The sequence below is a fragment of the Balaenoptera acutorostrata genome, chromosome 17 (assembly GCF_949987535.1).
Source record: "Balaenoptera acutorostrata chromosome 17, mBalAcu1.1, whole genome shotgun sequence".
In the NCBI taxonomy this organism is placed as follows: domain Eukaryota; kingdom Metazoa; phylum Chordata; class Mammalia; order Artiodactyla; family Balaenopteridae; genus Balaenoptera; species Balaenoptera acutorostrata.
Window position 1 is genome coordinate 19466152 of NC_080080.1, and position 24900 is coordinate 19491051.

The 24900-nt window shown below is 41.7% G+C and overlaps 1 protein-coding gene across 1 annotated transcript in view; it reads left to right on the forward strand.

Annotated features, from left to right (window-relative positions):
• Positions 1 to 873: 873 nt before the first annotated feature.
• ENPP2 (ectonucleotide pyrophosphatase/phosphodiesterase 2) overlaps positions 874 to 24900 on the forward strand; it is a 107407-nt gene continuing 83380 nt past the window's right edge. The window contains exon 1 of the mRNA XM_028168191.2: positions 874 to 1160. Within this exon, the coding sequence (XP_028023992.1) occupies positions 1140 to 1160 (21 nt within the window). The 5' untranslated portion in view covers positions 874 to 1139. The remainder of the gene's footprint in view (positions 1161 to 24900) is intronic.

The following is a 24900-nucleotide window of genomic DNA, read 5'->3' on the forward strand; positions in this document are numbered from 1 at the left end:
CCTTCTATTTAGCATTTTGCCATCTGGAAGGACCCAGAAAAAGGAGGGAAAAAGGCTCTGATCATGACTAGTGACAGACTCTCGCAGCAACCTCAGGAATCCCTAGGCTTGTACCAGCACCTCAGAGTTGCCAGTCTGGTTCCTATAGAATTCTTTCAGCAGCTGGTAAAGAGAAAAAATTCGACAATAAAAAAAACGTAGTCAATGAACTCAAGATATCTGTGGATATCCTTAACCAAAACAGCTATTATTTTAAAACACTTTCTAACGCTTTTATAATTCAAATATTAAAATGTTCTATAGTTACTCTTGCTGTATATTATGCGTTATAACATGTGCTTATGTGTTATAATTAAGTTACTGGGGTGGGTCACCCAGCAGGGAGGTGGGTGGTTTGTGGATGTGGACAGAATGTGATTGAGAAGACTCAGATTTCACTTTCTGGTTGGGTAACTGGGCAAATATCTTATTTTTTTGGAGCTTCTTTTTCTTTACGTGTAAAATGGCAGTAATAGGAGAGTCTTCCCGGCATTGTTTGGGAGGCCAAGTGACAGCATGATTGTCACAAGCCCTTTGTCAATTGTAGCATGCTTTAGGGGAAAAAAATAGGGGTATTATTTTCCAGAGTGTTAGAGGACTTTATACGATATACTGCTCACGTTTAACCTGGGAATGCTAATTCAGGGAACTCATCAACAACACGGCAGGAAACTTCGGCAGCAAAATCCTTTCGGAAACCCCGGATAAAGGATCCGGCAGAATGAGGGAGAAATGGCAAATCAAACCTCACAGAGACTCTCCTTGAAAGATTACGGGATGAAAAATTAACTTGGCACTGTTGGGGGTGGGAATGCGGACGGCTGTCCTGGATGCCCGGTCTTCAGCCTCCGGTCACTTTCCTTCCCCAAAGCCATTTTAGTCAAAGGTCATGTGTGAGTCTTGTCAAAGGCCAGCTTCCAATGGAATCATTGTCCCCCGGGACAGCGGCCCCCTGACTACATCTGCATTGGAGAAATCCCAAAAGCAAACGGCCCAGTGCAAACAAGAGCAGCCCGAGGCAGCCGTCCCGGGGCAGAGCTCACAGCAGAGGCCGCGTCCGCAGCGCCCGGGCCGGAGCAGGCGCCCAGACGGCCGCAGCGATGAGCCGCCGCGCCGAGCGGGTACGGTAGGCGCCTCCCTTTTCCCGTCCTCCATTGCTCGGGCTCCCGGGTCCCAGCTGCTGTTCTGTCAGCCGAGAAACCTTGCAAAGGGCCTCCGGATGTGCCGGAAAGCGGTCCCCGTTGGGCTGCGTTCCCGTGCACTCAGCTGCAGCGATTTCCAGGCGCGCGAGATGCAGAGCGGAACTCATTTCGAGCTTTGGTTGCCAGGGAATGTTTGGGTTTGTAAATACGTATCTCGTTTCTGGAAACCCAGCCGGTAGTCCCTGCAGAGAAGGGGGCCGTGGACGAGTCTCCGGTCACCGCGGCTGGAACCTGTGCCAAGTGGGAGCTCCCCTGGGCGCAGCGGGTCGCGGGGTTCGGGGAGCTCGGTCCTCCGGGGCCGCGAGAGGGCTCGGCGTTTGGCTGATTACCTGTTGGACCAGGGCTTTGCGGGGAGGATAGGGATTTTTCAAGCCATCTGCTTCAGTAACGTGCTGTGGGATCCTACACTGGACTCCAAAGGCAGCAGACATCTCGCTGACGGAGGGAGCCCGTTCCACATGGCCGCGTCCCCTCGGGGGCTCCACAAAGGGAAGGCGCTGCCCCGCGTGCACAGAGCCGGCGGCGGCACGGCCAGCCCCTCGGCCCTTTGTACTTCACTATTTGAACAAGCTGACTTTCAGATGAATCTGGCTCGATTTTGGAGAAGAGTTGAGGGAGCCCGGAGTCTCAGCTGAGCAGGGGTGCTTTCTGCTCCGGACTTGGAAATCTCGCAGGGCAGACACGGCAGGTGGGGAGGGTCGGAAGGGGCAGTGGGCAGAGCCGGCGTTCAGGTGCGAGCGGTGGGTCAAAGGCTTTCGATGGCTGTCCTGCCACACACTCTGGTTTCATTTTAACAGGTTCGGCCCCGAACCGAGCCGTTTCTCACTGATAAAGACAATGAAAACAAAAGCCTTTCTAGCGCTCAGCAGGACGCAGAGAGGGAAGCCGGTTCTGGCATTTGTTAATGAATTTTTCACCCAGCCGGCTCTGCCGGGAATAGGACGTTTTCCTCACTTCAGTCAATCGATGTTTGTGTTGAGTTTCTGCACTTCCTCTCTAGCTGAAAATAATGTTTCTCCTTTACCGTCCCACCAAACGTTTTTTATTTAAATAAATAATTTAATTTTTGGCCGCATTGGGTCTTGGTTGCTGCACTCGGGCTTTCTCTAGTTGCAGAGAGCCAGGGCTACTCTTCGTTGCGGTGCCCGCGATGCAGGCTTCAGCAGTTGTGGTTCGCAGGCTCTAGACCACAGGCTCAATAGTTGCCTTGACGGCATGTGGGATCTTCCCGGACCAGGGCTTGAACCGGTGTCCCCTGCATTGGCAGGCAGATTCTTAACCACTGCGCCACCAGGGAAGTTGGCCCCACCAAGCTTCTGGAACGAGTGGGTGACATTCACCATCTCAATGCCCTCACTACCCAGTAACTTGCTAACCCACAGTCAATGGCTTCTGCCCTCCCTTCTGAAGACAAACCTTGGCCAGGGCCACCAGAGACCTCTTGGGAGCTAAACCAGAGAGTGTTGTGTTCAACCTTCCCCAAGTCTTCTCTGTGTCATTTTGAACTGTTGGTCATCCCCCCCATCCCTCTCTTTCTTTCTTTTTTTTAAAATTCCGTCCTGGATTCTTTGATACCATGCTTCCCTGGTTTCCCTCTGCCTTCTGAGTTTCATTTAATGCCTCTAAAAGTCCTCCCTTCATCAGCGTTGGTGTGTCCCTCTGTTCCTTGACTCTCTTCCCCTTCCATCCAGTAGTCTCCCTAGGAAACCTCTTCCACCCCCATGGGTTCACCCACTACAGACAAATCTATAGCCTATCCAGATCTTTCTCCTAAATACCAACCTTTTCTATAGAGCATCTCCACTTCAAGGTGCATCTCCATGGAGCACCTTAAAATCAACATGTTCAAACTGAATTTGTCTTCTCCCTTTCTCTCCCAGGCCTGCTCCTCCTTTTCTATTCTCACTGCTCAAATGGCATCCCTAGTTGTCCAAGCCAGACATGACAGAATCATCCTAGACAGAATCATCACTCCTCTCTTTCATTCATGACACCTAGTCCTATCTGCTCTCCCTGCTTAATGCATTTCATACACATACCTGTGTCTCCAGTTCAGCTTCCACTGTTTTAGTATAAGTCAGTACCACCCCAAATTTGATTCTGGTCACAACTTTCTGTTAGTCTCATTTTAGGCCAGTACTACCCATCCCCATGCCCCCTGTCTTGTCACCATACTGTATCAAATGGTCTTTCTAAAATGCAATATGATCATGTAGATCTCTTTTGAAAAGTCTACAATGGATTCCTATTTTTTTCCTTTTGAGAATAATGTTGATGTACACAGGTTCTCTGGGACTTGCCTTTCTCTTCCATTTTATCTCTCATCAGTCACTCCCTCTCCACATATTATGCACATTTTATTTTATTTTATTTTTTTGAGATTTTTTTTTAAACATCTTTATTGGAGTATAATTGCTTTACAATGGTGTGTTAGTTTCTGCTTTATAGCAAAGTGAATCAGTTATACATATACATATGTTCCCATATCTCTTCCCTCTTGCATCTCCCTCCCTCCCTCCCTCCCACCCTCCCTATCCCACCCCTCTAGGTGGTCACAAAGCACCGAGCTGATCTCCCTGTGCTATGCGGCTGCTTCCCACTAGCTATCTATTTTACATTTGGTAGTGTATATATGTCCATGACACTCTCTCACCCTGTCACATCTCACCCCTCCCCCTCCCCATATCCTCAAGTCCATTCTCTAGTAGGTCTGTGTCTTTATTCCCATCTTATGCACATTTTAATACACACTTTATGCATGTTGTATGCAAATTTAGGCGCATGAAACTATTTACTAAACATGACTTTCCTCTTTGTCCTTCTCTTAGGTCTAACTTCTATTTTCCCCTAAAGACTCAGCTGAGAGCCACTTTCTCCTGGAGACTGCTCCTCTTCCTCCAGAATGGGTGGGTGGCTCTCGCCTTTTCTCCCAGAGCTTCCTCTATTCCTTCTCACAGAGCATTTACCATTCTTTATTGCAAGTATCTATTTACTTGTCTGTCCGCCACTGGTCTGTAGACTCCTCGAGGGCAGGCATCAGCTCTGTTTGTCTGAGCATCCTTCGAGCCTACAGCCTGGACCCAATGAGGATGCTCAGTAAGTTTGTGTGAATTCTTGTACAATTCTTGTCAATGACTATGATCTTCAGGCACTGAATAAGATGACAGAGATACAATGTATAATACAATATGGTAAAGAATGAAGAATGAAAGTCAACCCTGATTATCAGGGAAAGGCGTAGTCTTCCAATTATTTAACAAAAGAAGGTTTTAGACTTCCTGGGTACTTAAGATGATCCCCCAAGTCTCCAGATCTACCAGCTCCCTCTCCCATCCACATCTCAGTGGGTTTCTCCTCTTGCTGTCCACATCTATCCCAACCTTGCCCAAGGCTGGGAAAAGCTGCATGAAAAGCCTTTTGCAATTTTGCTTTGGCTTTGCGAAAGCGAAGGAATCATTTTCAGGATAGTACCTGGCCCGGGAAGAGGTTGAAGGCCAAGCTAGGTGGACTTTTAAGAGAGCCTTTTGATAAGCTGATATCAAAGATACAAGCTGGCATCTTTTGACACCAGAAGGAAGGCTCAGAAGGGACCAACAAGTGAGATCTCTAAGAGCTGCTAGAGAGTGATGGAGGCTTTGGAGACTACAGATGAAAAAATTCAGTTTGATTTTCTGAAGAAATTTGTGCATGTGAAACTCTAGACAGAGGCGAATGATGACGAAGAGTTATGTAAACTGCGGATGATTCTTCCTTGGAACCACAGTCCTTTTGAGACTTAAATGTACATTACTCTTCTCAGAAAAAATGCACAATATACACACATGGCACTTTTCATAAACTTTCAGGAGGTTCATACAAGCCTACTCCTGGACCCCCTTGTGTTGTCATGAACCTCGGGTTAAGAATCTTGAATCAAAGAATTCATTCATTCAACAGATATTTGGGAGAGTAGGTGGTGATTAATAGGAGCCCACATAAGTCCAATAATGCATATTTTCTCTTTTAGAGGATCTCAGTGTAATGTGTGGTATTGAATTTGGAGTCACAGGACTTGGGCTCATGTCCCTGCTTTGGCACTTGCTAGTTGTGTGACTTTCTCTCTGAGTGACAGTTTTATCATCTATTAAAAAGGATAACAGGTGTTGGAAATGGTGACTAAAATAAAGTTTGTGAAAATACCTGGAACATGGTGATACTCACTTAACATTAATCAATTCAAAAACCTTGATTTTAGGAAGGGCCCAGATCTTGTGATATTCTTCTGGATTAGAAGCATGCATGTGGGCCGGATTAATGACTGAATGCATTTACTAAAGAATAGCTGATTGACAGATGGACGTCTTTAGGATGGTATGCTACTGGGGTCCGTCTTCATTCCTGTTTTATTCAATATTCTTAACATCCATGAAGGCATAGCACACTGATCACATTTGCTCAGAGAAAAGGCATAAGGATTAGGAGTCCAGAAGTTATCAATAAGTTGTAGCATACTTTGACTTTTTATTTTTAGAAGCAGTGTGCAAAAATAGATATAAAATATATCATGTATGGCTGCCAAAAACCAATTGCAAATTATTGGTTGTGTGTGACAGAGAGCGAGAGAGAGAGAGAGAGGGAGAAAAGACAGAGAGGGAAAGTTAAAGACAGAAGTGGTGGCTTCATATAGTTAAGGTTTAGGGATTTAAACTGACAATAAAATCAACCATGAGATGTTTCTTCTAAAATAATGTTAGGTTTTATTAAAAGAGGTATGGAGTATAGCACATGGAAGGCAATAGACATTCTAATCTATATTATGAGGACCACATTTAGAACAATTGTATCTGGTTCTGGGTGCTACACATTAACACATTTTTTGAGCACATATATATATACACACACACACACACACACACACACACATACATACTATTTGCCAATCACTGTGCTAGATACTTATGACAACAGCGCTGAAAAGAGCAGACCTGCTCTCACAGAGTTCACAATATAGCAAAGGTGTTAGATGAATAAGCAGTTGATTTTAATTAAATGTTTTACTTGTATAATAGGGGAAGCTTAGGTCCCTGTGGAACCACTTAAGAAGGGGTTTTTAATCCAGACTTAATGGAATTGGGGTAGACTTTCTGGAGGCAGTGATGTTTAAATTGAAACCCAAAAGCTGAGTAGGGGTCATCAAGGCGCAGGTGGTATAGGGAAGAGGGTTCCAAGTGCAGGTGACAGTAACTTCCATAGGGCAAAAGTCCTGTGCAAGGAACTGAGAGAAGGGATACACACACAGAGGAGAGGGGATGAGGGAGATGAGACTAGAGTGGTGCTCGGGGCTAGAACTTCATGCTCTGAAGCTGTAATTGATCCTGAGGAGAATAGGGAGCCATTGAAGTTTGTAAGCAAAGCAGTGTCACAGTCAGTTTTGTGTTTTGGAAAGGTCAATACAGACAATGGGTTGGAGGGATGGTCAATGAGAGAGAGGAGAGAGGGAGAGAAACGACATAGGAGGAGTTATTATAGTATAAGCAAGAAGGGTTGGTGGCTCCAACGAAGATGGTAGCAGGGAGATGACAAGAGAGGAACATTTTAAAAGCTAATTAGGAGATACAAAGCAAATAGTGACAAACTTCAGGGATGCTGTAGGAAGGATGTCTGTAGGACATTTAACCTGCAAAGGAGAAAGTCTAGAGAGCCATATTATCTGTCTTTACATCTTTCACTCTCCATAGGAAGAGAGATTAGTATTGTGCTTTTCTCTCTGAGATGGCAGTGCTGAGCCAAATGGGTGGGAGATACAGGGAGATAAATTTCAGCTCAATACAATGAAGAATTTTCTAACAGAGCTGTTCCAAGGCAATGCATTCTTTGTCACAGAGATATTTAAACAAAGGCTTGCTAAATATTCTTGGGAAATTTGGAGAGGCAGGGATGGGGTGGCCAAGCTGGAGGGCATTGACATTTCCTTCCAACCCCAGGATTCCAAGATTGTGTGTATGAAGTTCAAATATCTTACTTAGGCTGGCATTTAAGGCCCACTGTGACCCAGCCCTTTGTAGGGAAGTCTTATGTCCTGGTTTCCCTGTATATTCCTAGTGCATGCCTGGTGTCTCCTAGTAGCTATTATGAGCACTCAACGTTCACTCTCAAAAGGCCCTAGTTTGAACAATAAATTTCATGATCATCCATCCCTTGACTTAATATTCCTGCCTCATCCCCTGGCATTCTGTTAGAAACCTTACAAACAACTCATACTGAAGTTTTTGTTACTCCCAGAGGAAACCTGGCATTTTGCTGCATGTTTGTTTACTTACGCCATTTCCTATGTCAGGAATACTCCTCCTCTGTGCATTCTGTATACTTCATTGAGAATATACTTTTTCATCAAGGCCTTCTTATAACATCGTAGGTTGCATTAAAGTGCTAAGTACATAATTATTTTTATAAATATTTGATCTCCCTCTATTATCCCCTAGAAGTCCAGTACTAAGATCTGTGAAAAATAGTCACCCAATGGTATGAATGGTACAATGTGTAAGGCAATAACGTTTCAGAAGAAAATTCCCATTTATTAGAAAAAGTCATATATTCATTTTTAAAGTGATTCATGCATTTTGTAGAAAAAATTTAAGGAAACTACCAGGAAGAAACAAAAAATTGTCTACAATCATAGCACCTATAGATAAGCATGTTAACATGTCAGTGCATATCCCTTCTATATTCTTTTATGCACATGTAGTCTTAAAATTGGAATCATGCATATCCTTCTGTAACCTGCTTTTCACTAAAACATATCAAGTGTGTTACCCCATGTCATTATATATTTTTCAAAAACGTGGTCTTTGGGGGGTGGTGAATTGTGTTCCATTCTGTGGCTGTCTCATGCTTTGTTTAACTAACTTCTGGTGGACATCAGGTTGTTTCTATCTTTTGATGTTACAAATAATGCTTTGATGACCCTCTGAGACATACAGCCATGTACCCATATATCCATCTGTATGGGACATTTACATTTTCTAAAATCGCAAGATAGTTGAACAAAAACTGATATTGAGTTGCTAAGAAAGCATGAGTTTAAAAAAGGTCTAATTTTACTTTAAAAACTTCACTATTATTCTATGTTATATAAATCTATTATATATGAGATATTGCTTGTGTGCGTGTGTGTGTGTCTCCACTTACTAATTCTCTAATTTCATGAAGGTATCTGATTTGAAAATGTATCAACAATCTGTGGGCTAATGCAGAAGTGAGAGATAACAAGTGAATACATTTCTTGAACAATGAATTGAGTTTGAAATCTAAAAACTTCAGTGACTGTATCAGGGTGACAAGTTTTTGTTTCCAAGCTAAATATAAGGCAAAGTGATGACATGTATGTTGCAGGATAAAGAGAATTCTCTGAAAAGAGAGACACTGCCTAATGTTCTGGTGTCTGGAGGAGATACGTGGCCATGGCCTTAGATCTTTATTCTAAAGTAAATAATTCATCTTCTTAGACACTCAAGGAGCAGGTAGGTCTCCATAGTAGAGTGAAATGTTTCATCTGAGAAGCAGGCCTTGGTTGGGAAACACTGTGAATCAGTTTGGTGACTTTTTAACAAAATAAATGAAAGATCTTGTCATGGGTTGATTTGTGTCTATCCCCCACTCCTTGAAGTCCTAACCCCCAATACCTTTAAATGCGATCTTATTTGGAGATAAGTTCCATATTAGTCAGGGTTCTCCAGAGAAACAGGATCAATAGGATATACACTTGACCCTTGAACAACACAGGTTTGAACTGTATGGGTCCACTTATATGTGGATTGTTTTCAATAAATATGTACTACATTTCTACTCAATCTGAGGCTGGTTGAATCCATAGGTGAGGAACTGTGGGTACAGAAGGCCGACTATAAAGTTATACAAAGGTTTTCGACTGCTCTGAAGGTCAGCACCCAACCCTTGAGTTGTTCAAGGGTCAACTATATACATATATCTATATATAGATATATGTATATAGAGTGAGAGAGAGATTTATAATAGGAATTGGCTCACACGAGTATGGAGGCTGAGAAGACCATTGATGTGTTGTCTGCAAGCTGGAGAACCAGGAAAACTGGTGGTGTAATTCACTTTGAGTCCAAAGAATTGCAGGGTTAGTGGTGTACGTCCCAGTCTGAGTCCAAAGATTTGAGAATCAGGAGCACTGATATTGAGGGCAGAAGGAGATGGATGTCCCAACTCAAGCAAAAAGAGAAAATTCACTCTTCCTCCATCTTTTTGTTCGATTCAAGCCCTCAGGGGATTGGATGGTGCTCACCAGCCTTGTTGAGGGTGATTTTTTAAAAAAATTTATTTATTTTATTTACTTTCCTTATTTTTTTGGATGCATCGAGACTCAGTTGCAGCACACGGGATCTTTGTTGAGGCGTGTGGGATCTTTCGTTACGGCTCACAGTCTCTTCGTTGCAGTGCACAGGCTTCTCTCTAGTGGCGTGAGGGTTTTCTCTCTCTAGTTGTGGCACGAGGGTGCCAGAGCACCCCGGCTTGTAGTTTGCGGCAGGTGGGCTGTCTCACTGAAGTGTGTGAGCTCAATAGTTGTGGCAGGCAGGCTTAGTTGCCCCGCAGCATGTGGAATCTCAGTTCCCCGACCAGGGATGGAACACACATCCTCTGCATTGGAAGGCGGATTGTTTACCACTTGACCACCAGGGAAGTCCCGAGGGTGATCTTCTTTACTCAATCAATTCAAATGCTAGTCACTTCCAGAAACACCCCTCAGACACCCCCAGAAATGTTTTGGCAGCTATAGGGGCATCCCTTAGCCCAAACATATCGACACGTAACAATTAACCATCATAGGGTCTTTACAGAGGTAATCAAATTAGAGTGAGGTCATCAGGGTGGGCCTTAATCCAATATGACTGGTGTCCTTTATAAAAAGGGGAAATTCGACACAGAGACATGGAGGAAGATGATGGGAAGAGACACAGAGAGAAGACAGCCATCTACGAAGCCAAGAAAAGGGGCCTGGAACAGTTCCCTCCCTCACAGCCCTCAGAAGGAACCAACCCTTCTGACACCTTGATTTTGGACATCTAAGCCTCCAGCACTGAGAGACAATACATTTCTGTTATTTAAGCCATCCAGTTTGTGATACTTTCTTATGACTTAATACAGATTTGAATTAATACAGATTTCATGAGAGCATAATTCCCTTAGCGTGACTTCAGCTGGTAGCAATACAACATTATTTTGCTCTTTGGTCACCAGAGATTATGGTGTTGCCCCTAGGAATGACAGCTGATGATATATTGCTATTTCAGTTAGCAAACATTTTCATTACCATGATCTCCTTTGACCCTGATCAAAGCCTAAGAGATGGGCATTCTTACGTCTCTGTAAGAATGCCCATTAGGGATAGGAAACAGAGGCTCAGAGAGACTAAGTGAATTATTCAAAGTTGCAAAGCTTGGAAGAGGTAGACCTGAAACTCAAATATTCGCTTTTGGATACTAAATGCCACACTACTTTAATGAAAACACAATGCTTTTCACCTTCATGGACATGTCAAATATCATCTTCCTTCTTTAAAATTTGAAAGACATGTTTGTGGCATGCTGAGCCAGATTTCTCATTTTTTTTCTTTTCCCCTAAATCCCCTGAGAATGATTTTATAATCCCACTTGTTGGAAGATCTCTGATGGCTGAAGGCACCTACTCCATCCACGTCCTCATTATCAAATATTTATCAGGAATTTAGGCACCCGTGTTTATGTGCACAGAATATTTCTTCTCCACACAGAAGCTTTGTTTACTGACAAAATGGGCTTTCTCAGGACACAGTTTGATTACTGACAAATCCAACTGCAAAACTTTGGATGTGTTGGATATAATTGAGTTTTTCCATCATTAATTCTGCTCAGATATTAATTCAACATAGTGACATGAGGGCCGCCAAGCAATTTCCAGGAAGCTGCTTGACTTTAATCAGCAGGAACAAATGCAAGATTATTGCACTTTTTCCTTGGGTGACCTAAGCTTGTTCTTGGCACCCGTGAACACAGAGCACTGGTTGTCTCATAGTGTTTCAGTGGCTTCTACCCAGGGGACTTATTAGTTTTGAACCTTAGGGATAATTCCATAAGAATGTAATTCTTTCCCTCCCTGAAAGAACAAAATGTTGCTTGTGTTGGGCTATTCTTGTTATGTGATAAAACCAGTGGTTCCCAAATTGTGGAATCACAGAGGTCTGTAGGTAGGGTCATCAGATTTAGGGAAAAACAGGCAAGGGAACCAAAATAGACAACAACAATAAAACCTCCAGGATGCCCCAGTTTAATTTCAATTGCAAATAAACAAAAAATACTTTTTTAGTATAATTATGTCCCCGATATTGAAAATACTAAAAAAGTATTGTCTCTGGCAACCCTACCTATAAGGTTATATTAGGGGTAGAGTGTTGATAATTTGTCAATATTTTAAAAGTTATGAAAGTTTTCCATTTACACAAGTAAGACTTCAGAGGTTCCTGAAAATGTTAAATTTCCTTGATTTTGGTTGGGATTTTTTTGACCCAACTTGAAAGCACTGTCATCTCATGCTGAAACCATAATTTTATTACCATTTTTGATGACTTGTATTCCAGGGATCATGCAAAGCACATGCATTATCTCATGTAATCCTCAAAATCAGAGGTCGGAGGACTGTAGCCTGTAGGCCAGATCCGGTCACTGCCTATTTTGTAAATAAAGTTTTGTTGAAACACAGCCACCTCGTTTGTTTCTGTATAGCTTGTGGCTGCTTTCATGCTCCAACAGCAAGTTGTGTAGCTGTGATAGGAGATTGTTGTATGGCCCACAAGACCTAAAATACTTCTTATTTGGCTCCTTGCAAGAAAAGTTTGCCTACACTTGCTCAAAACCACCCTTTGAAGGAGTTACCTATATTCCCATTTTTAGAATGAAAACATGAAGGCCCACAGAGTTTAAAAAACTGGGTACGTTCTCGCAGCTCTTAGAGTTCAAACTAAGGTCTGTTGAATTCCCAAACTTCTGACTACAGCTGACCCTAAGGCTGATGGTCAATTACATTTATCCTAAATGGGTTTAATAATGGAGAAACTGATTTCTGATTTCTGATTGAATACTGCCCATCCCAAAGATAAGGCAGAAGGAATGGGGTCGCGGTTAGGCACCCAGGCGCTGGAGCTACACTGCTTAAGCCCCAGCTCTACCACTTACTTTCTCTGTATCTCAGTTTCCACCCTTGTGAATTACAGATGATGATAATTCCTGTATGTGTGATTGTTACTGGGGTTAAGTGAGACGATGCCTAAAAAAAACGGGAAGAGCATTTGCCTAATGGTCCACTAGGCATTTATTATTTTTATTTCAAATGACTATTTCAAAGCAAGGGTAAAATAAAGAGTTTGGAAAAGTTGGGAACATCTGCCATGGTTGGTTGACAGAACAGCTCAGGCAGGAAGCTCAGAGAGCACAGTGGCCCCTGCTTGTCAGATCACCGCAAGGAAAGATGCTTGTCTGGCTTCTTTATACAGGCATATCTCATTTTATTTGCTTCACTGTGCTTCGCAGATACTGTCCTCCGTTTTTCTTTACAGACGAAATGTTTGTAGCAACCCTGCGTGAAACAAGTCAATGGGCACCACTTCTCCAGCAGCGTTGGCTCACTTTGTGTCTCTGTCACATTTTGGTAATTCTTGCAATAGTTCAGACTTTTTCATTATTATTATATTTGTTGTGTGATCTGTGATCAGTGATCTTTGATGCGACTGTTGCAAAAAGATTGCGACTTGCTGATGGCTCAGACAACAGTTAGCATTTATTAGTGATAATGTATTTTTAAATTAAGTTATGTACACTGATTTTTAGACACAATGCTATTGCACACTTAATAGACTACAAGATAGTGTAAACATCGTTTTTATATATGCACTGGGAAACTAAAACATTTGCGTGACTTGCTTTATTGCGGTATTTGATTTATTGCAGTGGTCTGGAACCAAACCCGTAATATCTCTGAGGTGAGCTTGTAAGAGATGTCTTTGTTCTGAGAGTGTCTTTTAGTCCTTGGTTGGCCGTGTTTGCCTTGGGAAGCCGTGCTGTGAGATGTTACAGGATGTTCATCCAGTACTCACTGGACCTTAAACCCCTTATTACTATTACCTCTGATATTTATAGCCCTAATATCCACCCCCAGTGGCTCCAAATTGACTAAAAATATAGCCAGGCTGCCAGAGAATGACCTTCTTAAATAGCACAAGACAGGCAATTGTCCTCAGAAACACCTCAATCTATAATTTAATCCTTAGGCAAAAACTAGAAAAAAAAAATCAGTTTTTACCAGTATTCCTCACCCTCCAAAGCATATTTTGTGTATGGAGTCACTATGAATAAAATCTGTATGTAGAGCCTGTTAAATATATTAGAATAGCATTGATCTTTTGAGGAGATTAGGAGATAAAAGTTGTTCCCTGAGAGTGATGGAATTGGAAGACTTGAAAAGACTGGAAAAATTTGCGATATTGTGTATAAACCATTCAAGGGCTAAGTCAATATGTAGTAATTAAAAACATGGCCAAGACTCCTGGAGACTTTGCGTTGCAAAAGTGAAGTGGCATGAGCATGCATAGCCATTATCAGCAGGGTTTTGCAATTTCCTAGCTTGCCTGGGGTGCATGGAAACAGGAGCAAAGAAAGTAGCATTATTTTTCTAGGGTTGGCTTAGCCATCCTCTAGGATCTAGAAAATTCTTGAGAACTCTGGCCTTGGAGGTGGAGGGAGAAGTTTCCAGCAACCCTGCTGCCATTTTACAGAGAATAAAGCTGCAGGACAGTTGCCTCATCCCTTTTCTCCTCTGTCTCAATCCTCCACACTCTGGTTACATTTCCCTTCCTCTCTCTTCACAATCTTCTTCCTTTGTTAATTCATTGAACCAACATTAATTGAATGTCTCTGTGTGCCAGGCACTGTGCCAGACTCTGGGGATAAATGAGAGGCAAAGACTTGGTTTCTAATCTCGTGGAGTTTACAGTCTAGTGGGAGAGGCACACATGCCAGAAGTTGTCACCGAGTCTAAGCTCATACCGCTCGCCACACAACAGGCTGATAATTGAGAGACGAGTTGCTGGGGCAAGGAAGAATGACTTTATTCAGAAAGCCAGCAAACCAAGAAGATGGTGAGCTCGTGCCCCAAAGAACCATCTTACCTGAGTTAGAATTCAGGTTCCTTTTATACTAAAAGGAGAGGGACTAAAGTCAAACACTTCCTGGTTCCCATCAGCCTCCAGAGGGGATGTGTTCATTTCTTCCTGCCTGCAGTCGTGCACAGGTGGGCCTGGTCAGGATGTTTCCTGTGAGTTAAACAAAGGTATTTTAGCTTAATGCTCATTACCTGGGAAGCAGGGTTCCCAGCGATGGGCCATTATCTATAATTTAAGCTTATAGGCAACATGCCTTTAGTGATTAACTTGTAATAGAATACGAAGGTTCTTCCCTATTACAGAGTAAGTATTGCAAGGCATAAAGATTGGGGAGAAAGAGAATAATGACGTGTGTGTGTGTGAGGGGTGTGGCTGGGGTCAGGAAGGCCTCTCTCTGAGCTGAGAACTGAAGGCTCGGTGAGAGCAGGAAAGTCCGATGAGTCGTCTCCAGACTCAACCAGCTAGTGAGCGGCAGCTCTGAAGTTTGAACCTAGGTTTGCCTGACTTTGAGAATTCTCCACTCTTCACTAAATCTTAACCCAGAAAGAATTATACTTGCTCCCAAAATGCTTACATTTAGCTGCGTTGTCCTCCCATGAAGCAACTTGAACAACAGTAAGGAGAGAGATCATTCATCCTTCACCCAATCTGATCATTTACCATGGGTTAACCACGATGTGTATGCAAGTGCAAAGCACGGCTGTGACCAATGCCAAGGAATGTTGAGGAAAGCATTGTTAGCCCGGACTTGGGGTGATGCGGCCAGAGTCCGCATGCTCTTCAAATGCATCACAATGCCCTCTTTGCTCCAAAGGATCCTGGCCCTCATTAAAATGCAAGGCATGTGCATCCCACTTGTTTATTCCTTTCATTCCTAGACAAACACAAGTCTAATAAAGAGGCAAACAAGTGTGTCCAGGTCATAAGTCCACTTGGGAAGATGGGTATTTTGGGGAGGTTAGGCTAATGCTAGCAGGTTGCCATTGCACTGTGAACTCTGAATGTCATTTGGCACTCTGGGGTTCAAGGATAATATTGCCTGCAGTGCTAATTACACACTGCAACTCACTGCCAAGGGAGGTTGAGGACGTCTGAATGTTAGAATTGGCAGCCATATTTCTTGGGTATTTAGAGTTCTGTCTGTTTGGGGAATGCAGCTGGTCCAGATGGAGAAAGTTCAACACTTTCTATGCCAGATGTTGTGGAACTTTCAGGAGATGATGGAGAGGCAATCCCTGTCCTCAAGGAACTCTCAGTTTAGTAGGAAGAAATTCTGACAAAACAAACTCAACCCAGGAGGCAAGGTGTGGTGACAAAATCAGGAATTTTAACCATTCAGTCTGGGTTTTCTCCATCATTACCATGTAGTCTTGAGGAAATTATTTAATCTTTCTGAGTCTTGGTTTCTTCACTCATAAAATGGGATTTTATAACTACTTCATGCCATTGTATAACTACCTTAATAGACGGTGACTATTAATCACTGTTGCTGTATTTATTACTGTTGGTATCAGAATATGGCAAATTCTGTTCTAACATTGAGTGACTTTGGGCAAACTATTCAAATCTTCGTCTGTAAAATAGGATAATTCTAATGGCCTTATGCGTGTAGTTCAAGAGCTAACTGCATTCTCTCATCACTCTTACCATCCTTTTTTATTCTCTTTATTCATAGCTCTTATCACTCGTTGACATATTTGTATATTTTATGTCTTTTTCCATCCAAAAAAATGTAAGCTCCAGCAAGAATCTGGGTTCTTCTGTTAATTGCTGGTGTTGTTTGTGCCTAAATACAATGCCTGGAACATAATATGCTCTCAATAAAATATTTACTGTGTAAATGGATGAGCAAGTGAATGAATGCTAACTCCTAGGTTAAATATTTAGCAAGTCGTAGGCTCCCAGCAGACGGGAGCTGTCCTTGTGCTTAATGTTGTTACTAGGGGTAGAATATGGTGCGTGCCAGGCCAGGACCCAATACAGAAAGATTGCTCCCGGCTCCCTCAGGTGGTGATCTTTGTTCTTAGCACTGGCATCTTATCAACTGTGTTGTAGCTGGGAGAAACAACCGGGTCATTGTCAACAGTAAGGTCACATGAGATTAATTGTAAAAATAAGAGTTTCAGAATTTTTATCAATTCTCAAGAAGAAGGGGAAACAGCTGCAGAAAGGGAGGAAAGTCTGGGAAAAGGAGAAAATAGCATCTTTAGCAAAATGTTTTGTCACATGGGACCATAGGCTATAAGTCTCTGACTGAGACTTACCCAGCTCCAAACCTAGAAGGCATGTAAAAGCAGCTGCTTCGGTCAGATGACACAAAAATAGTACACTGGTAGTTGGTGCCAAAGTGAGAATCTGTCCTTGACAAATTCTGTTCTGTTTCTGAATTGTTAAAGGCACTAGGAAAAGGAACTCTCAACTGCCCTTCAAGTGTGAGATTAGAGGAATTTCTTTTAAAAAAAATAAAACAAAATATAACATAGTGGACTATATAGCAAGAAATACTTAGAAGCTGGATTCTGGTTAGGCAGACCCGAGTTTGAATGAACTTGTGTGAACTTGGGCAACTTACTCAAACTTCTGTGAGCCTCTGTCAAAAAGGGAAACCAATATGTACTTCGCACGACTGAGAGAATTCAGTGAGTTCATTCCTGTACAATGTCCGGCAATTCTAGGGGCTCAATAGATGGTAGCTGTTATTATTAACAATGAACATTACGTGGATGATTTTGCTTAATTCTGCAGTAACCCTATGAGAAGGTACGGGGATTCTTCCCATTTTACATATGAGGAGGTGGAGGTCTAGGGAGGTTTTCTAACTTAGTCAAAGCCACACAGCTAGCAAGCTAGAGTCATGACTCTAACCAAGCCTGAGAGCCCAGGATTTTCGTAATTAGCAAGTTGTATAACATCTCTCATAAGAGTAACAGAAGCTTAGAGGGACAACGGAAGGTCCAGGACTTCTGCATTCTCTTGCATAATACTTTAGTGGCAAGCTGGGGTTATCGGATTTCAACTTTTCAGTGGCTCCCTGTTTACAAAGGATTGTAAGAGACCTATAAGGCTGCTAGAGGCGCTATAAGGTCAGCTTGTCTTATGCCTGTCTTCTAGATCCATCCAGAAGTAGATTGCTTCATCTCTTAAGTCCATCAAATGATTTTGTGAAAGGTGTTCCTCCTTTTCTTAGCCCACTCCTGACAATGTTCCCTTTAATTAGCATAAATTACATTGCGCATGCCATAGGTATTATATATCTATCTATACCTATCTATATCTATATGTATATTTCCTTCAGGAAATGAAATAGTAAGAACAAGGTGTGTATAGGATCCTTACCTTTCCTTTGGATTTACTTAGGAAAAATAAAACCAAGTTCTGGTTATTTAATTTAATTGAGTAGCTCTTGGCTGGTCATTATAGAGAGAGAGAACTCAGCTCCCTAAGAGAGTTTTAAGAAGAGAGAAAAATAATAGATGCCTAGAGTTGGAAAGGACCATAAATGTTGTATAGCCCATCTTCCTTTGAATTTAGATACTTTATAAGACCAGCCTTTTCTTGAATAGTAACCATGAGTTCATCTTTTATAAGAGAACTCTGGCAGCACGGCTGGCTAGAAAGTTCGTTTTATTATGAGATGAAACATGCTTCTCTGTACCTTCTAGTTTTGCTCAAGGAAGTGCAATGCCCTTCAAATATCTGAGGAAGACAACCACACCCACCTTCTCCCATCATCCATACAAGGCACCCGGGAGGCATGGTCACAGGTTCCTCAACCATGGGCCATGAGGGGAGCCCATTAGATACCCATTCTCTAAATATAAGTCAGAGTGAGCCTTTTGAAACAGAAATCGGATCATCTCACTGCCTGACTCAGATCTCTCCAGTAGCTTCTCAGCACACCCAAAATGAAACATAGAGGCTCACTGTGACCTGGGTGGTCCTACATAAACCAGCACCTGATCCAGTCTCTGATGTCCTCTGAAATTGCTCCCCCATCTTTCACTCCAATCCAGCCACACGGGCCTTCCTGAACACACTGAGCTGTCCCTACCTCAGAGCCTTCCCACCTGCTATTTCTCCCAAGAGACACCTGGTTCTTCCCTCACTCCATCCAGATTTTTGTTCAGAGGTCATCTCTCCAGAGAGACCTTTGTTACCACCCAATTGAAAATAACTCCTCCCATTACTCTCTGTTCTCTGCTCTGCTTTGTTTTCCTGATCATTTATTAATTACCTGACATTATTATATTTCTCTCCCACAAGAATGTGAGATCCATGAGGCAGAAGTTTCGTTTTGTTCACTTTGCATTTCCAGTGCTAGATACACACAAAGTGCTCGATAAAAGTTTGTTGAATAAATAAACAAATAGATGAATGAATTAATAAATGGATTGGGTAATAGGGACTGCTCGTCATCTTGGTCATGCCTCTCTCAGTGCTGTCTGCTTTTGTAGTGACTTAAAACAAGTGGTCACTTAAATGAGACACCCAGAAATGAAAACAGTCCAGACGCAGTCCATGCGGTGCCAGGCTCAGCTGAACTTTTCTCTCCTGGATCTGAGCGGTAATTGTCTATTAGAGGAGCCTAAGGTAAAATGAGGTCATTTAGAGTTGTGGTCAAGCATAAGCTCCTATAGAACTTGCAGGTAACAAAAATTCCCAGCTTTCTTTTACAAGGATTGTTTTCAGTTCTGGTCTCTCCTAGTGTGAAGTTTTATAACTGAATTTTGTATTCTATTTCAAGAATCTTACCCCAGACAGATTGATCTGGCTCTCTATTTTTCCTAAAATCTTTTGACTTCAACCTGTCAAGATAGTTTTGAATTTCGATTCAGTCCATGGTACGTAGTACGTGGCAGCTAGCTGTTGCTGGAATATTGTGTTCAAGAACATACCCTGTATCCATGATTCAGGAATCAGGGAGCTACCATCTCTGTCACCCCCACAGATGTCTCCTAGGGCATAGGAAGCTGGAGAATGGACACTGAAATAATGTTTCAGAAAACCTTCCACTTCCACAGTCTTATTTGCACAGAGAAACAGCTGAAAGAGGCTGGAAGAGAGATCCTGTCTTAATTCTGCTGTCCAAATCACATGTACATAAAGACAATCTCAGCAACAAAACTGGCAGAGTCTATAAACTGTATCTATAACTCATCCTACAAAAAGCCTGCAAGACAGGAGGGGTCCCTGGAAGTGGGGTGGAGTAGAGATTGAAGGAGCCAGTTCTCAGTCTCTTCCACACATAACCCTTGCATACCTCTACGATGGAACTCACCGGAGTGTGTTTAACAAACAGTTGCCTTCCATTTCTTCCGATTAAAACATGCTTTTTACTTCAATATCCCTGATACTACATGGTACTTGGCACAGAGTAAGCTTTCACTAAGCATTAGCTTATATTATAGGGAACGCTTACTAAATCTGTGTTGAATCAACACTATACGAATTTGTAAAACTCTCACACTCCAAAATTTAGAGCCATTGTCTGACAATGACCAGCATTCTCTCTGATCCCTTAGGAACTTTGAAATGGCACGGTTATGATGCCCATGGCTCTGATCACTTCCTCATTACCAACTGATTCTTTTTTGGGGGTCAGTCTAGAATAGAAGTTAATCTGTGGCTTCTGATATGTTCTGAAATAGGAAACATTATCAAGCATCAAGACTTATCAAACATTTATCAGATTCTCTGCTTTTAATAGAATCATGTTTCTTCTAGAAAATAGTTGAAATTCCCATTCCTTTTAGATCTTGCTAGTTTTGTAATTTTCATTGGGAAATCATGGAGAAAAGAGGACTCCCCCACTTAATATGTACTTGAACTTGGGCAAGTTGCCCAATTTGAGCTTGTTGACAGTGATAATGCTCTGAAGGGCTTTATGAGGTTAAATAAGGCAATATATAAAAATATCTCTAGTTATGTTGCTGGGCAAAAGGCAGGCACTTACTAAATACTAGCACTTAGGGGGTGTCTGATCCATGCCAGGTATTGTACCTCTCATGCATACTTGCTTTTCCCTTTTCCTTCACCCAGTCCTGAGCTGTCCTGATCTCCCAACCAGAGCTACTTTAGCTCTGTGACCTTGCCTACAAGCAGCATTTCAGTTTTATTGATTGCAAAGTGGGAAGAGTGAGTGAGCCTTAATTCTTCTAACTCATAGCCCTCTTTTTTTTTTTTAAAGAAATTGTTCTTCAAATGTTAAGACATTTTTTTTAAATGAGGTGTAATCAACATATATTATAGTCATTTCAGGTGTATAACAATGATTCGATATTTGTATGTATTGAGAAATAATCACCATAGTAACTCTAGTTAAGATCCATCACCACACATAGTTACAAAAATTTTTTTCTCATAATGAAAACTTTTAAGATCTACTCTCTTAGCAACTTTCAAATCTGCAATGCAGTATTATTAACTACAGTCACCATGCTGTATGTTACATCCCCATGACTTATTTATTTTATAACAGGAAGCTTGTACCTTTTAACCCCCCTTCATCCATTTTGCCCTCCCCAACCCCCCACCTCTGGAAACCATCAATCTGTTCTCTGTATCTTTGAGCTCTTTTTTTTTTTTTTTTAGGTTCCTCCTATAAGTGAGAACATACAGTATATGTCTTTCTCTGTCTGACTTTATTTCACTTAGCATAATGCCCTCAAGGACCATCCATGTTGTTCCAAGTCATTGTTCTTAAATCCCCACAACTGTCTCACAGACTCTGGTTACAGTTTGTTGCCATTAAATTCAAGCCCCTTGAGATCTGTAGGTGAAATGACAGGGCTACAGTGCCCTAGGTTTTCTTCTTAGGCTACTTTATTTGAAAGTAAAATGAAACAGGAAACTGATGAAGAAGAATGGCAGAGACCCTGAAGTGCTCTAAAGGCGTCCCAGGAAATCCTCCTATTTTTAGGGAAGTAGAGGGTTTCATCACACATCGGGGCTAGTTAAAATAGGTCCACACCACAACTCAAAACGCTTCAGTTTTCCTGTTAATTATCAGGTTTGGAGGGTAACTGAGGTGACTCTGGAGACAGCTTTGAAGGCACTGACCCAAGCTGCAGATCAGGATTAATATTCCTTTTCTCTGGGTCCAGATGCTTTGGAATTTGCTTCACTGTGGGAATAATCTCACTAGCTCTCTTTTATTTTAGCAGCATTTTTTGAGATATAATTTATAAACCATAAAATCCATCCTTTTAAACTGAACATTTCGGTGGTTTTTAATACACTCACAGAGATGTGCAAACACCACCATAATGTAATTTTAGAACATTTTCAACACTCCAAAACAAAACTTCATATCCAAAAGCAGTCACTTCCACATCACCTGACAACCACTAATCTACTTTCTTTCTCTATGGATTTGCCTATTCTAGGTAGTTCATATAAATGGAATCATACAGTATGTGGCCTCTGTGTCTGGCTTTTTTCACTTAGCATGATGTTTCCAAGGTTCATCCATGTTTTAGCATGTATCAGGACTTCATTCTTTTTCATAGCTGAATAACATTTAATTGTATAGATATACCAAATTTTGTTTGTCCACTCATCAGTTGAGAATTCTGCTATGAACATTTGTGTACAAGGTTATGTGTGGACTATGTTTTCAATTCTCCTGGGTATATACCTAACAGTGGAATTACTGGGTCATATGGTAACACTATGTTTAACATAGTGTTTAACACTTTGAGGACCTGCCAAATTGTTTTCCAAAGCTGCTGCACCACTTTATAATCCTATCAATAATATATGAGGGTTCCAATTTTTCCACATCCTTCCTAATACTTATTACTTTCTGTCTTTTTAATTTTAGCCATCCTGGTGGGTGTGAAGTAGTATATATTTCATTGTGGTTTTGATTTGCATTTCCCAAATGACTAATGATATTGAGCATCTTTTCATGTCCTTATTGTCCATTTATATATCTTCTTTCTAGAAATGTCTATTCTAATCCTCTGAACATTTAAAAAATTGGGCTATGTGTCTTTTTATTGCTGAGTTGTAAGAATTCTTTACATATTCTGGATACTAGACCCTTGTCGGATATATAATTTGCAATTTTTCCCCCGTTCTGTGGACCATCTTTTCACTTTCTTGCCACCTTGACAATAATGTTTTTCAATCCATGAACATGATTGTCTTCCCATTTATTTAGGTCTTCTATATTAAAATTATGCTGTCTAGTTTTCAGAATACAAGTCTCACACTTCCTTTGTTAAATTGATTACTAAGTACTTTAGACTTCTTGATACTATTGTAAATGCAACTGCTTTCTCAATTTCATTTTAGATTGCCCATTGCTAGTGTACAAAAATACAACTGATTTTTAACATTTAGCTTGTATCATGCCATCTTCCTGAATTCATTTATTAGTTCTAATATTTTTTAAACAGATTCATTAGGATTTTCTATGTACAAGTTTATGTCATTTGGGAATAGAGATAGTTTTATTTGTTCCTTTCCAAGTTAAATACCTTTTGTTTGTTTTTCTTGCCTAATTGCTTTGGCTAGAAGTGCAGAATAGAACTGGCGAGAGAAGACATCCTTGTCTTGCTCCTGATCTTAGGGGGAAAGGATTCAGTCTTTCACTGTTAAGTATGATGTTAGCTGTGAGTTTTTCGAAGAAATCTTTTATCAGGCAGAAGAAGTTTCTTTCTATTCCTACTTTGCTGAATGTCACAAATTGTTGTTTGATTTCAAGGGGAATCACAGAAATGGCAGTTTTGCTTCCTCCCTGAGAGGGTACCATTGTGCTCTAAGCATGTGATGATGCCATTCCAGTAGCAAGTATAAACTTCCTTTTAGGTTTGAGTTCAACAACTTTCTTGAGTTGAAGCTCAAATTCTCGGGACTTTCCAATTCAAATAGAAGGTCTTTATTATTGTAGTTAAAACCTGTGCCTTCAAAGCTGTCTCCAGAGTCACTGCACCCTTTTCCAAATAAGTGCTGCCCATTTTCTCTTGAGGTTAGAGAGAATGTGAAAAAAAGTGGTTCATAACATATCTAACTTAAACCTACATGTAATCTCTCCATAAGTAAAGGGAATTCTCCTAGAACCTTTGTCACTACTAAGCACCTATTATGTGCCCAGCCTTTTGCTACCTATTGAGAATGAAACGGAGCAGGGCCCTATGGTCTATTCCCCCCATATCCTCAGCCTGCCTTTTGTCTGTGGAAAGATTTTATCCAAAGAATAAGTTTAATCAGAGAGGTGAGAAAGTGCAGAAACAGAGGAAAACAGTCAAAGGAGACCAAATAATAATAGTTTAGTCATTAAGCATAGTCAAGGACCTTTAGTTCCTTCTCAAGGGCTATAGATAATATTCTGAGCCATATCCTGTGAGCTGTCTTATAGATACTGAAACCCCCGCCAGGTGGAAGAAGTTAACTACAGGATGACCATTATGACATGACTATAGTAATGACATGAGCTGCCACAATTCTGAGGATTGGCCTCAAAGAAATGGAAACAAACCGACCCTGGAACTGAAGATTAACTATACCTAAAACCATCAAGTTGAGGCTGGTCAGATGACCAGTGACCAATTTCAAGATGACTGTCAGAGCTGACTGTGCTGTTTCTGCATGTAACCCCTTCCCTCTGTCTATAAAAGCTATTGCCCCCTGATTGTCGGGGAGTGGGGGGGGAGTCAGCCTTTGGACCAGCATCTGTCCTCCCCCCACCCCCTGGGTGCTGGCATCCAAAATAAAGCAAACTTTCCTTTCCACCAGCCTTGCCTCTTTATTGGTTTTTGAGCAGTGAGCAGCCGGACCCCACTTTCAGTTACATGAACCTGATAGCAGATGATGCAGTCTTTATCCTCCTGTATTTAATAATGGCTAATATTTGTATGTTTCCTATGTTCAAGTACTGAGCTACCTGCTTAACATGCATTATATCACTTGGTCTTCATATCAACCCTGTGTAATGAGAACTATTATTATTTTTATTAAAAGAAATCTGAGGGCTTCCCTGGTGGCGCAGTGGTTGAGAGTCTGCCTGCCAATGCAGGGGACACGGGTTCGAGCCCTGGCCTGGGAAGATCCCACATGCCGCGGAGCAACTGGGCCCGTGAGCCACAACTACTGAGCCTGCGCGTCTGGAGCCTGCGCGTCTGGAGCCTGTGCTCCGCGACAAGAGAGGCCGCGATAGTGAGAGGCCCGCGCACCGCGATGAAGAGTGGCCCCCGCTTGCCACGACTAGAGAAAGCCCTCGCACAGAAACGAAGACCCAACACAGCCATAAATAAATAAATAAATAAATAAAGTCAAGCTGAACACTGATTCCTTCTTTAAAAAAAAAAAAAAAAAAAGAAATCTGAGTTTTAGAGAAGTTAAGCAAGGTCTCACCCTTAAAAGTGGCAGACCTAGCTTGGTTGGACTCCAGAATCCAGACTCTGAGTCTCTATACCATGTAGTTTCTTTCCCCTGCTCTCTGGGGATTTATATTCTTAT